Here is a 16,248-nt window from a genome sequence, read left to right on the forward strand (position 1 = left end):
TTTAAATTCTTAATGTAAGTACTTAACTATAATATCATGTATGTTTAATTTTAGAAGGGTTACTACTGTACCCATCTCAATAGTATTATTACTATAACTTTTGTCTTTTACTACACTACATTACAAGTTTCTATGTGTTGAGAATTGAGATATGAGATAGATATTAGACATTGCCATCGAAGAGCGTCTTGTATAAAAATAACAATTTTTCATAAAAATATCAATGTGTTCTGAAAAAGCAGTATTTTTTATGATGATTAGAAAATTTATTAAATGATGAAATAAACATGGTAGGTGCCTGCCGCCTGGCGACAGTTAGGCCTTTTGGACATGAAATAATTTTCAAAATTTGATTAGTAGTGTTATGTTTATCTGTTACAAACATAAAACAAATAATATTTTTTGTAATAATATATCTATAGAGTCTGGCTCATGAAAGAAGATAACGAAAAAGTGCGGCAAATTCAAAAAAAATTAGTATGGTATCCCTAAAAGTTTGATATATTTTGTGGATTAAACTTATTTGATACTTGATTTTATTTTATTATTTTTTACATTGATAGTAACTGTATTTCTATGAAATTAAATACTATACGTATTTAGTATTTTACTATTGATACTTAAAATGACTAGCATTGCATGGAAAACTAAAACTATTTTTATTATAAAATACAACTTTATTCGGATCAAAATCAGAATCCAAAAAATCAATAAAACAAAGTTCAGGCTATTATACCTGTTAACTATTCGGATAAAATATATAATAAAAATAAAAATGAGTAATTGCATGAAGTATCAAGACAATAAAGCATACTAACCTAAGAAATTTAATGACATTCTGTGCTGCCTTTCGAAAGTTTTCAAATAATTCAATTATCTTCTTTCATTAGCCAGACTCTAGTAAAAATTGAAACAAATACCTATATTATATACTATGTTGGTCATGTAAGCATCTATGATAGACGGTGTTAAGAATCTCTAGTCTCTGATCTGTGCTCTGTGATTGCAGATTTGGTCTTTGAACTGCGTCATGGGCGAAGATTAAAAAAAAAAATTGGTCTTTGAAATTCATTATTTTTATTCTATTGATTACTCAATGTTTGGGGTTTTGGCACCTTTTTCAATATTTTCCCCTTAATGCTGTAATTTATCATCCTGGTGTATAAGTAGTTTACGTTAATAGTTTAAAACAGTGTCCTATAATGCAAACTGGAAGTGGAGCGAAAAACCCGCCGTGGGCTCGCTCAAATGTAAACTCAAATATAACCGGCATTAATCCACAAATAATGGATCCAAATGCCATGATGTCACAACAAAGTATAATGCCTTTTCAGCAAACTGCAGCCGTTTTTAATCCAGGTATGATGCAAACACAAAGCGGTATGGCTATGTCAATGGGTGGACAAATGCCTCTTAATCAGATGGCGCAAGGCCAGATGTACCCAGGAAATGTTGTAGCGTATCCTACACCGCGTGCTATGAATCCTAATATGTACCAAAATACTGCAAATCAAGCACCTCAAGGAAATGAACAGCGGGTTTTTACCGGCACTGTCACAAAGACACATAATGATTTTGGTTTTGTTGATCATGACGTTTTCTACCAAATCTCTGTATGTGCTAAAGGCGTTATTCCTAAAGTTAATGATAGAGTCCTAGTTGAAGCAACATACAACCCAAATATGCCATTTAAATGGAATGCAACTAGGGTGCAGGTTCTACCCAAAAACAATCCAAATCAAAAGGGTGGGAATTCAAAACCTAATAATTATGCTGCTGTACCACCTCCAAATAAGAAACCTATGATGATTCGGAGAAATGATGATCGTCGAGATGATCGCTCCTCAAGGAGGGATGATAGGGTAGGTTTAATTATATATTATTGTTTATAGTAAATTAAATATATATAAAAATTTTACTCTCCTTTATTAAAGAACTTAAATTCCGTTTTTTTGTAAGTGTGAAACTACCAGGATGTCTGCTTCATCAGTGTTATCTTAATATAGGAGATAGTGATCTGCTAAATCTCAATTAATTAAGTTTATATTTATTTAGTCTATTTTAGAATAGTCATACTTCATTGAAAAGTATGTTCTGTAACCCCTCATTGTCAAAAAAAAAACTAAACAGTTACATCTTACCACTTCATACTACATGAAAATAAACCCATGTTTTAAACATATCCTATTAATTCTTAAAGTGATTAAGATGCTACATGTACAAAACATTTTCTATTCAAAAAGTATCTTATGTACAAATGGCACTTGTTTGGGTAGTGAGGAAAACATAATTTTTCATTATTAGTCTATTTAGTTGCCTCTTGTTAATGCAAACGAAAGAAGGCATACAAAACTATACCACCTATGTTAGTTATTTATGAATAACCTGTATAATTACAGAAACGCTCCCGGTCAAGAAGTCGTTCACGCTCTCGTGATCGCCGCGACAGTCGCAATCGTCGTGATTCACCCCCTCGAAAACGTCCCATTGTACACCAGCCATCTCCTGTCAAGTATATGGTCAGAGTACCAAAGATGCCCCTTGATATGTAAGTACTACTTTAAAAAAAATTATAATGACTGATTTCTATTTAGTCAATATATTATTTTGGGTTTATGTAAGATGTCTTAACATTAATTGCCAATATGTACTACAAATTTTAATGTACTAAATTTTTTTCAGACAAAAAATGGATGTTCCCGCAATAAGTCAAAGATATAGTAATCTCTACATACCCTCTGACTTTTTCAATGCACACGTAAAATGGGGAGAAACTTTCCCACCACAATCACCATTTTCTCTTAATAGCTCCTGTCAATATCATATTCTGGACAAGACAGTCTCAACACCTAACCTGAATGATGCAGTTCTTGAACCACCAGATGCAGATTATCGCTTTTCAGCAAAGGTAAATTAATTAATATATTTTAAGAAGTATTTATAATTTTTAAATATGCTTATAATTTTATCTTTATTTTAGGTAATGCTTATTAGTATGCCAACATTGGAGTCACTCTATCAGAAATGTGGGCTAACCAAAGTAGACGAAAAAGACAAACGCAGTAGTAAATCACCACTACATCCTACTAGATTGATTAAGTTTCTTGTGGGTCAAAAAGGCAAGGGTACTGAAAATTTTGCTATCGGTGGACCTTGGAGTCCATCTCTAGACGGAGAAAAGCCTGAATCAGATCCTGGAGTATTAGTTAAAACTGCAATTCGAACATGTAAAGCACTCACTGGCATTGATCTATCTGAATGCACCCAATGGTAAGTTTTTGTTGATTTTGAACATTCCCACCTATTTTGCAGATATGTTTATTCTCATATTAATATCAAAAGTTTCAAGATAATAATGTGAAAGCTGTGCTAACTATTCTTAGATCCTTTTCTATCAAAGAGAAACTTTCGATATTGATTGAAAAGTGAAACATTGTACAGCACACATTCAATATGTGAGAGTATGGGGGCGATTCCGTAGCGACCTTTCGAAGCAGAGGCTAAAAGCGCTGATTATTTTCTCGTAGGGGATGTGTGTCTGCCGGGAGCGGTCTAGCAGTGAGTATTTATTAACATAATTAACCGTACAGGTACCGAATGGTGGAGTTTTACTACTGGCGCGAGAGCGGTGGGAAATCGCGGCTTGAGTGTGTGGTGTTGTTCCTGCCCGACGTGTGGGCCGTGCAGTTGGCGGGGGCCGAGTGGGCCGGCCTCGGGGAGCGCTATAAGGCCGCGGAAGACGCCGCCCTCAGGGCTCTGTGCCCCGACGCCATCCAGTCTACTACCGCAGAGGACATCCCGGAGAGATCACAAATTGTTTGTTCCCAGTTTTGTTTAGTTTTGCTTCCGGCTGCGTGCGCTTTAAGGACTCCGGCAGCCTTTGCGATCGCGCAATGGCGTCCTGTCTGCAACGCTCCGATAGGTGGAGAATTTTGCGAAGGACAGGTTCCCGTATAGAAGTAGATAGGTGTACTCAATTACTTGCTTTTCAAGTTTAAAGTTTTGAAGTATAAAAGTAAAAAGGACGACATCGAAATTTGTGTACTCCGCCGGGTACTGAAAGATTTGTGTTTTTTAGGAAAACCAAGATCTGGATAGCACGATAACTATTGATGAGAATGATGACGATGAGGCTAAGCTTGAACCGACTCACTATTCAAAAATTGATCTGAGGACCATTAAAGTTGACGCTTTGAGACATGAGTTAAGAGCGCGTGGTGTTAGCTGTAAAGGTGAGCCCTTCCATATAATAAAAATACATTAACTTAGGAAATACTATACTTATAAAACCATAGATATAGATGATTTCAATTATTTTACTCTCTACATTCTTTAATATATTGTCAAGGCAGAGTTGATGCTTACAAAATTTTATTTATTTGGGTTCTCTCTCTGTTCTCCTTGTGTATTATATACAGCTGTCCCATGCATATAAATTAAATCATATTATGTATGAAATTTGATATAATTATACATTACAAATTCCTCTTATAATTATTGAGTCATTTATAATTTAATTTTTGTACATTAATCTTCTGGAAAGATATTTAAATACCTTATCAATTTATAGGCATACGATCTCAACTTATTTCACGTCTTTCAAAACTAATAAAAGGAGAACAAGATAAGGACACAAAAGGAGAAGAGATAATGGAAGTAGAAGATGATGATGAACAAGAAAAAACTTCAGACAAGGAAGTAAAAGAAACCAAACTGGAAGACTCTAAGGATGAGGAACTGAAAGAAATTGAAACTGAAGAAAAGAAAGAAGAGAAAACAGATAAACCAGACAAAAAGGAAGAGGAGAAGAAAGACGATAAAGATACGAAAGACGTAAAAGATGACAAGGAAAAGAAAGATGACAAACTGAAGAAGGAAAAGCCAAAAACAGAGAAGGAAATTGAGGAAGATAAGAAAAAGGTGAATGATTTTAGTTCTATTTATCAATCACGTTCATCATAATATTATACCTAATCTTTGGTGTATCTACTTTTCACATCAATAATCATCTCCATAGCTAGTTACTATTCCTTTTTCTTGAACCTGGGTTCATTTATTAAATACACAGAAATAAGTTTATGTCGTTACTTCAAATCTTTTTTGTCTTAATTATAATTATCTAAAAACTGGCTTTAGTTATGATTTTTAATTGTTAATGACTATTGGGAATCGACATTCATATCTATCGAATTTCATAACTACACTAAACATTAATTATTACTTAATCAACTACTTCCACTATACACCTTTTTCAACAGAGATATTTAATTCCCCTTGCAACTGTTTAAAAACAGTCCTTAGGATATGATAATATACATTTAAAGTCACTAAATCAAGCCGATTTTGCATGTTTCGTGACACACACAAATACACACCCACACCATACGTGTATTTATTATTGTTTAGTCTAAACTTTTTAATTGGCGTTGGCGTTCTAAATAAATAAACCTAATTATCCTTTTAGCAAGAAAAAGAAAAGCAAATGATTAAATCCCGCTACGAACTCCCAACCACACCTCACATTATTGTCCATCCGTCTGCGACGGCAAAAGGTGGCAAGTTTGGTTGCAGTGTTGCCACACTATCTCTACTTTTGGATTACCGGGTCACAGATAATAAGGAGCATAGCTTTGAGGTAAGATTTAACAATTATAATGTTAATTATACAATATGTTTACTATTTTAAAATCTATTATGAAGCCTATCTCTAAGATATAGAAATTACGTTATGTTAGGTTATCTTTATAATTTCGTTGTAAAGTTTGTAAATAAAAAAACACCTTTGAACAGGTACCGTTCTGTATCTGTTTCGTGATAATTTTTTAAAAAAATAGAAAACTATGTGATCAGCCTTCTGAGCCTGACCCACGCCGGCGACTCTTTTGGGTCTAAGGCATGCCGATTTCCTCACGATGTTTTCCTTGACCGTACGAACGAGTGTTAAATACGCACACAGATTGATGGCCAGGGTTTGGAACGTACGACCTCTGGTATTATATATGTGTATATACAGGATGGCCAAAAAGTCGTGGATCAAGTAAGATATTAGAGCGGCTCATGGCCATGTTTAATACCTTTTCAGAATCCCTATTAAATGCGCCAAAACTGGTAATACAGGGTCACTTTTCGGTAGAGTAATTTTTTTTCACAGTGGGGTCCGAAGTAAACAAAGAGTTATGATTTGAAAAAAATTTATATCGTATAACTTAATATTATCTTCAATACACTCAATAAACAACTATAAATAGTATGTCTAACGCAAGAACTCATCAGTACCAATCTAGTGGATTTTATGAAAAAGATACAGGATGTAAATTTTTACGAATTTTAATAAGAATTAGTAAAAAAAGTCAATTTTCTTTAACGCAAAATAAATTATAACTCTGCAAGGGTTGAGCTTAGAGACCTCCCATAGAACATTTTTTTACAGCTGATAACCTCATCTATCCCCTATTGGCGTTTGATCCACGACTTTTTGACCACCATGTATAATACCAGGTAATATCTGGTATGGTATATGTGCTCGAGCCACTAGGCTAACACTCGAGTTATTTGTAAACCTTTAATCTTAATATGAATTGTTTTAGCTGTTCGTGTTCGCGGAACTCTTCAATGAAATGTTGATGCGAGACTTTGGGTTCTACATCTACAAGACACTTTATACTCTACCCGAGAAAGCGGAGGAAATTAAAGACGAGAAAAAAGACGACAAGAAAGAAGAAAAGAAAGATGAAAAGGAAGATGTCAAGAAAGAAGACGAAGATAAAAAGAAAGAAGACAAGGATAAAGAGGATAAAGACAAAAAGGACGACAAACGCGATACTCGCCGACGTGAGCGACGGGTAAGTTTTTTAGACCATATTTCTCTTTGATCAATTTTTTATAATTTTTTCAAAGTTACTTTGATAAGATTGAATAAATTGCTATGAAAAAATAGCATTTAACATTTTTATCACAAATAACTTTATTTTAGATCACTGGACATATTTAACAACGCAGTGCATTTTAATTTTTTTTTAATAGTCTGCGATTTTAACGAATCATATTTTTTATTTCCCGCCCTTATACTCACATATATATATATATATATATATATATATATATATCTCTTTTCGTTTTCAAAGGACTCGCATAGCGACGACGAGCGCAGCAAATCGCCGCGTAGACGCAGTCGTGGTGTAGACTTGCCGGCTGACCCTTACCTTCTATTATCCCTGGTCTACTTTGACACAGCCAGAGGTGGAATTGTCTCGAGAAAAGATCTGCAGAGCCTTTTCATCAGCCTAGGTCTTCAGCTCTCCAGGTCTCAGATACGAGCTGTACTGGAAAAAGTTTGCGTTCGGGATAATTTTAGTTACAAGTAAGTGGCAAAAAAATCAAAACCTTTTATATAGGTAACACAATGTACACTTTATAAAAGAAACATATTAAATGCTTCTAATTTTACATTTACTGCCAGTTCTTAAATCAAGGGCTTAGAACGGAAGAGAAGAACTGGCAATAAACTCTCCGCCACTCATTTTAATTTATTTATTAAAAAAGATTCTGAAAGAGGAGGAAATTTCCAATACAAAACTCAGAACTCCCGGAACTCTATCTCCATTATTTATAATTTTAATTTAACGAGCGAGATTTCAATGAGCTATCGCACATAATTTTAAGAGCAGTATCTCTATTTTGTACCATTTTCAACTTGTCGACTAGACTATATTACTGATGCTTTAGACGCAACAATTCGACTGCGTGAAGCAGATAAGGCTGATGACCTTCTTGCCTATTACAAAAAGCATTCACGAAACAGATTCAGAAATCTGAGGCATAGACCTAAAAGGTTGTAGGGCCACTGGGATTTATAATAACTACCTAAGAATTCTTCTAAGATAATGCTAATTTCCAGACCTCTAATTCAAACTCTCAAAGATTTGGGGAGTGGAGTGGACAGTATTCAAGATCTATCTTTGGATTCCGCTGTGTCTAGTGAAGAACCACCTCATGTAAGTATTTCTTTACTAGCTGCGAATCTCACATTCTAAGTAATTAGTTCATTTATTCATAAGGCACACCTAACACACATATGGAAAATATTACGAGTACGACATAAAGGCCGGCAACGCACCCAATAAATTGGGTGTCCATAAACTGCAATGACTGCCTTTTATAGGCGTCGTAAAGAATACATATATCATTTAGATTAGATACAACAACAAAAAATACAAGAGTTATACATATTAAATTATAATATACACAGTTATTTGTTATTTAAAGTTGAAGTTGTATAATTATAAATAAATGAACTTTCTTGTTTGTGTATTCCCTTTTTGGCAATTATTAATTGAAATAAACTCAAATTTTATCAATTTTTAATCAAATCTTTTAGATTGTTAGTCTTGTCTATTTGTTGCAGTCGTTCGTAAAATATGTGTATACGTTCATTTTTTTATGTTAACTGTTACTCGCAGTTTCGATGGATATTTTAAAGCTATTTATATTTAACAACTGGGATTTAAACGTATGATCTACCTCCTTATTTATATAGTAATATAAGAATTACTACCATATAGCTGAATTGGTCACGTGACAAAATTCCATTATTATAATAATGCAATTAGAAATATATATATTTTTAAGGCATAATATGTTTGCACGTTGCGGGCAAAATTTTGTGTTATGTTCTAAATTTGTGATATATTTTACAGGTTGCCGATTTGGAATCGGTAATAGCGTCCGGTAATCGTAATTTATTACCGGTTTTCGCACAGGACTCCACTTTACAACCTTCCTCCGCAGAGACAAAGGACGTTAGTGATACAGGTTGGTATCACTTTAGATCCCAAAATTATTTAAATATATGTAAGGAAAACATAATATACATATTTTCCTATACAAACTCTTTTTATATTTTATTTTTCTTCTTTGCCGTCTGATCGACGATGTTTAATTTGTCACTTGACATAATAGATGTAAGATGTTTTAATTTTTTTTCATTACATTATTTTATAAAAACCTAGAATATAGGCATTAAATGTTGTTTCTTTTATATTCACAGAGAAACGCAGTTGCGCCTTATTTATTCCCAGTACTCGTATAAGCGATTAATACCATTATATATAAATTAAAAATGATTAGATTCTATTCTTCTGTCGATTTATTATATCTAGTTTGTTAAAATATTCTTATGCAAAAAAAGGAATTTTGATATAGTTTTATATCAGTTAAATACATCGCTGGAAATATAAAATACAAATAAAATTTATATCTACATAAATCCATTTATTATTTTTAGGGCTGTAACAAATTTCTTGCATTTATTTTAAAGAGCCGAATCAGTCTATGTTATATTAATACAAAATTTATTTCAACAGGTTTAGTCTCATACAAATCTCGCATAGTGGACGTGGGGGCGCTAGTAAACTCGGCCGCTAAATGGCAAGCTGAGCGCGCTCGCTTGCAAACAGCGCTGGAACAAGCGCAGGCAGCATTAAAGGCAGCTAGAGCGACTGCAGCTTCAACTCAACAAGCGGAGCGTGGTGCTAAGAGCCAACTTAGCGATCTAAACGCTGACCTCGCCGCTGCGAGAGCTAGGATCACGTCGCTTATGGTTAGTATTCTAAATGTCTTAATTACAGAATTAAATTGAAACTATCAAATATCGATGTATGACAAATTAAATTTGCCTTAGAAGCCGTGGGAAAAACATGTGTGTTTGTTTTAATATTAATAGAATGATAACTATACTTACTAATACGTTACCATTTAGTCAACTTTAGTCTTAACATAATAATGGTATAGTTAATTTACGGAAAATCTGTAGTATTAACCTGCAGTCAAGATCCGCATCTCGTCTGGGTATCAATGCTGACTTATTATATCTATCTTTCCATGTGTGGTTAAGGCTCGCCTTTAGACCCAAACATCGACGGCCTGTGACAGGCACAGGAGGCTTATTTTCTACTTTCCTATTAGAAAAAACGAAATGATCATGAAACAGATGAATACAATTTCATCAAACACAAAACCTTGGCAATTAAAAAAAGTGGCGGAGAGTTTCTTGCCAGTTCTTCTCACCCGCTCTACGCCCTTTATTTGGGAACTGATAGTAAATGTAAATTTAGATCATAATAATAAATAATATTGACGTTCATAAGTGTACATTATGATTTTATTTAAAAAAAATTTTTCAATATCAGGCTAGTTCCAAGATCTTCCACGCTGCACTAAAGAGCATAAAGAGCAAAGCAGACGCAGTGGTCAACATAAAGTATGAAGATGATGACGTCGTTGAAGTCGTCAACGGACCGGCCAAGTTAGTACATGTGTAATTAGAATAACAAACTTATTCAATTTTAATATCTATAGAGATAGTGACTTCAAAAAATCCGAAGGTTTATGCAATTGTCTTTTTGAAACCCAAAAATTAAGTCCTTTTCAAGCGTATTTTTCTATCCGTCATATTAATTAAAAACTCATTTTCAGAGAGGAAAAGGAATCTGAATCAAAACAAAAAGAAACAAAAGTAGAGACAAAGGAAGAGGTGAAAGATAAAGACGTCAAAAAGGATATTATAAGTACAGAAAATATGGACTTAGATGATAAGGAATAACCCGAAACAATTTCTAATAAGTTCTTGAAATGTGGATATTTTTTAGTATTAGTCAAAAGGAATTTTAATTTTTGTGTGAAAATATGGGATGGCTAAATGACTCCAGGGACCTACGTAACTAATTTTAAACCGATTTAAACATAACTTGAAATTAAAAACGATAGTTATTTGTCATTTAATTACCCTCACATTGAGGTTAAGCTGCTTGGTGACAACTTCTACTATTTGTAATCTATTAATTGGAATGAAAAAATAGTTATATGAATAATAATAATTTTATTTTGTAAATTAGCTCATAACCATAGATGTAAGACACTATTTTAAAATACAATACTTGGAGTATGAAAATTGTTTTATTAAATTAACATAACCTAAATAAAATCTTATTTTTTATAACTTTAAACTTAAAAAGCTAAGGATTCGCTATTTGTCCAATACATTATATAATTTATGACAGTGGTATTTTTTTAAATGTCGCATTTGAGTGTAGTATCAAAACACAAGTATGTCGAGCCGTAATAACTAACGTAAAATGGCGCCAATATGGAGTATAGAAAACTATCGATTATTATGGACAAAATTTACCTTTTTATCTTTTGATCAATATTTCTTCTATATCTTTTAATATATGTTATATTACATAATATAAAAAATTACGAGTTTATACCCACGCTACAAAGGAAAGGTTAAAAACTTAAGATAAAAACATGTAAATGTGTTAAGCTCTGGCATGATATTACTATTGAACTATTAAATCTAAATAGCTTAAATCTATCAGTTTATACACTAAAAATCAATCAATTTTAAAGATACTCCTTTGGCTTACAAAAATATAAATTACGAACATTATTTCACCATTATATAGGTATTGTATAATCCAGATAACATAAATGCTAATTATTATACTATAATTGCTTAATTTTAATCAAGAATACAATTACTACTTAATAAGAATAATAACAAAAATCTTTAATTGGAAATATGGTACTAAATATTATACCAGATATTATACCCCCATTTTGCTATTTTAATGAGTGATTTAAATTGACTATTTGGTGCCATTTTGAACACAGAGACCATTAAATCGACAGCTTTAAACATATGAAACATTAGATTCATAGAGTTTATTACAAAAGCTTTATAAGCATTTTTATAATACTTAAAAAATATTTCATTGGATTCCTTTGCTCCCCACTTTGTAATTACTAAGTTGTTACTTGACGCCGTCTTGTACAAACAAGCGTTTTGACAGCTGTGTAAATTTTTAACGTTTTACCTCCATAAAATACAATAAATGTTTTTCAAGCCAAATTTTGATTCTCTGTGACAGATTGTGGACCAGCGCCATTAAATTCAGTTCAATCAGCAATTTAGGAGGATAGAAACATACATTTTTTTAATTACACGCAGGGTTCAACATAATTACCAGGGAAGAGCCCAGTGACTCCATCCATAACACCTTCCCACCATCCATCATCATTCCTTTTCAAAACATAGATAACAGAACTCTCTTGGAATGACAGTTCATCCTCTTTGTCTGCATAGTAGTCATAGATTGCCACAACTGAAAATAAATATGATTTCATGTTTGGACTACTGAACTATCTTTAAATTTTGGTAAAGGTTGACTTTAGGTCAACAAATTTATGTAAACCAAAATACATTTGATTTATTTATTTACACATTTTGCACAGAAATTATAATTTAAAAACATAACTATAACCCAATTAACTTAAATCTTTCAAACTATTACTAAGCATAACTTTTAAAATATGGTTATGAGATTATTAGTTACAAACATACAAATCATTCCTTTGTATAATATTAGTATAGATAAACATCGCAATAGTTCGTCACTTCTAAAATGTACTCATGTATTATGATTATTTTGTGTAAAAAAAATATTCCTTCCATTTAATACTCACCTTTCTCAAGGTAGTTCTTGGGCACCCACCCGGGCAAGTCTTCTTCGTCTGGCACTATGGCCGGCACTGCTCCACTGTATGGGCCCATCTTGTTCTGAAAGTTATTAAAAACCAAGCTACAGACACATGTGCAATTGTTTTATTGATCCCTCTCCCAAAATTTATAGTTGGACAAGCTACAATCTTATGCGACAACCCTAAATGACAATGTGCACTTGACACAGCCTGAAGCCTAAAACCGATATGGTTTGGACGCCATATTGGTTTTGTACAATTCCATTGCATTATTGGTAGAAGGGATATATATCATCGGGCCGCCTTATTGATTGTAATGAGTCCTATTTTATTATATTAATTTTAAGGTGATTTTATGGCTACCCATATAATATATACATATTGACTTACATGCACGTGCTGTTGTCGTCCAAACCCATCGTGCGCGAGTTCATCGTCCATGGGGGGTGGCGGTAGGGGGGGAGACACCGAACCACCGCGGATAGACCCACCCGCCGAAGATGAAGACGCACGCTATTAAAGAAATCATATAATGTGAAAAGCTAGCTAAATATTTATACCTATACATGAAAATCCATTATATATATTTACTTTATTTTATGGATTCACGTCTATTTCCACATGTAATTTTATAACTATGGTTTTCATACATATGTGGGCAATACGGTTGGTTGCTTTATACATATACGGTAAATAAATGGTCAATGTAACGATCCAGCCACGACATGTATGTCGTAGCGAAAGCATATGATATAATATAGTGAATAAATTATAATAAACACTTTTGCATTTTGAGAAAGTGTAGAAAATATTTAACTATGAAAAATAACAACTTTATTCTTGACAAAATTATACAATCCAGAAGAGATTCTTTGTGTCCACTTACTAGAACTTTTAGAGGTGACATGGCAACCTTTAAAGAGAAATATTTTCTAGGATAATAATCTCACCTAATATTTTTAGATTCTTATAAAATTTACTAAATCGTACCTGACCAGGAAGGCTCATAGAATGCTGGCTGTGTTCTCCATCAGATCCAATCAAAGGTGATGGAGGGGCTGAAATATTTTCATAAACCTGCTCATAAATATTTTTCCTTCTCATTGTGTTCTACGTTATATATTTTTATTACTGTTAAAACTATAACTTGAGTAAAATCTTTCGAAAAATGTAAGTTTTTTAATTACTTCATTTAGACAAAACAATTTCTGTGAAATAAACAATTTATAATGGTAAGACGTCACATGTTAGGCAATATTCAGTAATTTAAGTATAATTAAATCAGTCATCAGCATAATGGAAATACAAAGAAAAATTAAATATGGCCGTATGCTGTAAATAAATAAAACCGTTTATAAATTCTTGCAAAACATGTTTCTTTAATAATATATTGTCTTGAAAGGCATTTCAAAATACTCAATTAATCTTTGGTTTATTTATTAACATGTTAAATATTGTCAAAAGTCTATAGTATACGTACGTGGCATGCTCGCATGTAGATCTTGTTGAGAATAGTTGTTAGGAGACTGATGTTGTGTTGGATGTACCATACCAACCTGTTGGCATTCAAATTTAATATTTAATGTGATTCTGATAAGCCAATTTATATGGATTACAGGTTAGTGGCATTTCAGTAATTAACCCTATTTGCAGAGATAATAACATTCTAAAATTTCATAATTCATATTTCACTAATATAGTTTGTAACATACACACATTACAGTACATTGTAATATGTTTCTCTATGCCTCTGTTAATAGATAAGTTTACCTGTGGTTGTGCTACAGGCAGGGTGGAGTAGCCAGGAGGGCGTCGAGGGTAGTTAGGGGCATAATGTGAAGGCACTTGTGGGGGAGCCACAGCAGGTGGTGTACGGTACTCACGTGATGACTTGCCTGAAAAATGATACATTCAACTTAGTTCTACAATATCAAAACAAATTAATTCTATGTGTTTTTTTAAATTAACATGATTAATCACTTTACCAAGTGTACCACGTCCTAAAGTGCCAGTATTGGATGCTGAGGCAGAACGCACAGCAGCTGGTGGTGTGGGAGGTTTTGTGGTTGGGGCGGGAAGAGGTGCAGCCCCAGGCACTGAGCTTGAGCGACGTCCTCGAGGGGTTCCACTGACATTACTGTTCCAACGTGCACCGTGACCAATGTCATCAAGAGCTGTAATTATACAATGACATTAGAAGTAATACAAATTGAAATATTGTTAGTTAGCTATTTATTAAAATAATTTATAACTGGAGCCCTTATATTTAAGATAGCCTTAAAAATTATTATAGACTTACACTCAGAATAAAGATTTGACTAGGTCTTACCTGTATAATCAATACTCTTCCTTACATACTTTATAGGCTTTTCAGGATTAGCTGGTGCTATTATTTTATATTGCCTGTTAGTTACTTTATTAGCAGTAAGAACACCAATTTCTCTGCGAGCAACCTTTTCTTTGTGTATAGCTACAGTCTGAGCAATGTGGTTCATTTGTCCCTCCATTTCTGCCAACTGCATGGTTTGTAGCTCCAACAATTGCAAAAAGTTATATGCAAGAGTGTTGATTTGGTATGCAACACTTGCCAAAGACTGGGTAGTATAATTCTTAGTACTTTCGAGTGCTAATCGTTTGTTTTCAGACTGGAAATAATTTGCTTCGCAGTATTCTGCCACTCTTTCGAGATTCGTATGACTATCTGTTAGGTGATTTCGCCCTTCAGGAATCTCTGTTTGTAGTAATGCAGCAAGCTCAGCCATATTGAAACTGCAGACAAAATCATATAAGTTATTAATAATAGGTCAAAAGTAATTTCACAGGTATATTATTACAATCCTAATTATATAAAAGTAAGTTTAGTTTACGCAGTGTAAAATTGGTTTGCATACACGCCCAACAACAAAAATGTACCTGTTTAATATTTGTCGTATCAAGTATAAATTGTGATCAATATAAGATTTAAGATCGGCCTACCAAACTAATTAGGATTCGGTCTATTCTTAAACTAAAACAGAGCACACGAAATTATACTTTTAAGATATTATTGTGATTATTTTCACTTTTCAGCAATATAATAGAATATAGATGTCAAAATTGTATAATTTTTTTTTTTTTTTTTTGAGTTTATAACCTGGTAATTAGACCTTTAGGCCATTGTATAATCTGTTATCTATGACTAGTGCTACCAGGTGCGTTTTGAGTTTTCCATTTACAGATCATAATGCGACTTAGTGCCGCACAATGCCGCATAATGCTGAAGCTTAATTGGAACGCGAATTAGTTTTCAAATGCATCAGCAGAGTGCGCTAAGTCAGTGTTGAAAAAAAATGTTCTGAATAGTGTTAGCAACCTCATTAATGTATAAATAATGTGGTTAACAATAATAATTGGTTGAAAACTTTTTACGCTTATTTTAATAATCATTACGTACAATAAGTTTACATCATTTACGTTTTGTGTAACTTTTTATAAGATTTCTAAAAAAATTATATACTTTTTCAAAACCATTGCAATGTTTACAAGAGTATGATCCTGTAAAATAAATTTGTTTACAGATCCGAATTTTAAAATAAAATTGTATTCATATTTTAAATGTGGAATATAAAAAAAGTAACTATTTATACCTTCATCTATACTTATATTTATTTTTTTTAGCAGTTTGAAATAACTTTAATTATTTTCAAAATCTACGACGAAACAAATTTT

At 32.9% G+C, this 16,248-nt stretch overlaps 2 protein-coding genes across 3 annotated transcripts; one reads left to right on the top strand and one right to left on the bottom strand.

Moving 5' to 3' along the window:
- Positions 1–1,023: 1,023 nt before the first annotated feature.
- On the top strand, positions 1,024–10,948 carry LOC125063236 (cell division cycle and apoptosis regulator protein 1-like). Its single transcript, XM_047669573.1, has 15 exons — positions 1,024–1,862; positions 2,400–2,548; positions 2,683–2,908; positions 2,981–3,270; positions 3,591–3,816; positions 4,079–4,232; positions 4,571–4,920; positions 5,465–5,635; positions 6,588–6,842; positions 7,125–7,360; positions 7,898–7,994; positions 8,697–8,811; positions 9,363–9,598; positions 10,188–10,303; positions 10,474–10,948. Exons 1-15 carry the CDS (start codon positions 1,203–1,205, stop codon positions 10,598–10,600), a joined length of 3,408 nt encoding a protein of 1,135 aa, XP_047525529.1. The 5' UTR covers positions 1,024–1,202; the 3' UTR covers positions 10,601–10,948.
- Positions 10,949–11,247: 299 nt separating this feature from the next.
- Positions 11,248–15,619, bottom strand: LOC125063237 (abl interactor 2). Of its 2 annotated transcripts, XM_047669574.1 has the most exons (10): positions 15,454–15,619; positions 14,870–15,309; positions 14,526–14,714; positions 14,311–14,435; positions 14,021–14,096; positions 13,531–13,598; positions 12,931–13,053; positions 12,526–12,619; positions 12,027–12,164; positions 11,248–11,852 (listed from the first exon to the last, which is right to left on the bottom strand). In XM_047669574.1, the coding sequence occupies exons 2-10, from the start codon at positions 15,300–15,302 to the stop codon at positions 11,806–11,808; spliced, it is 1,293 nt and encodes a 430-aa protein (XP_047525530.1). In that variant the 5' UTR covers positions 15,303–15,309; positions 15,454–15,619; the 3' UTR covers positions 11,248–11,805. The 2 variants fall into 2 exon arrangements, with proteins under 2 accessions (XP_047525530.1, XP_047525531.1); XM_047669575.1 differs by having other exon boundaries at positions 11,249–12,164; positions 15,454–15,618.
- Positions 15,620–16,248: the final 629 nt, after the last annotated feature.

The sequence above is a fragment of the Pieris napi genome, chromosome 3, assembly GCF_905475465.1.
Source record: "Pieris napi chromosome 3, ilPieNapi1.2, whole genome shotgun sequence".
NCBI lineage: Eukaryota > Metazoa > Arthropoda > Insecta > Lepidoptera > Pieridae > Pieris > Pieris napi.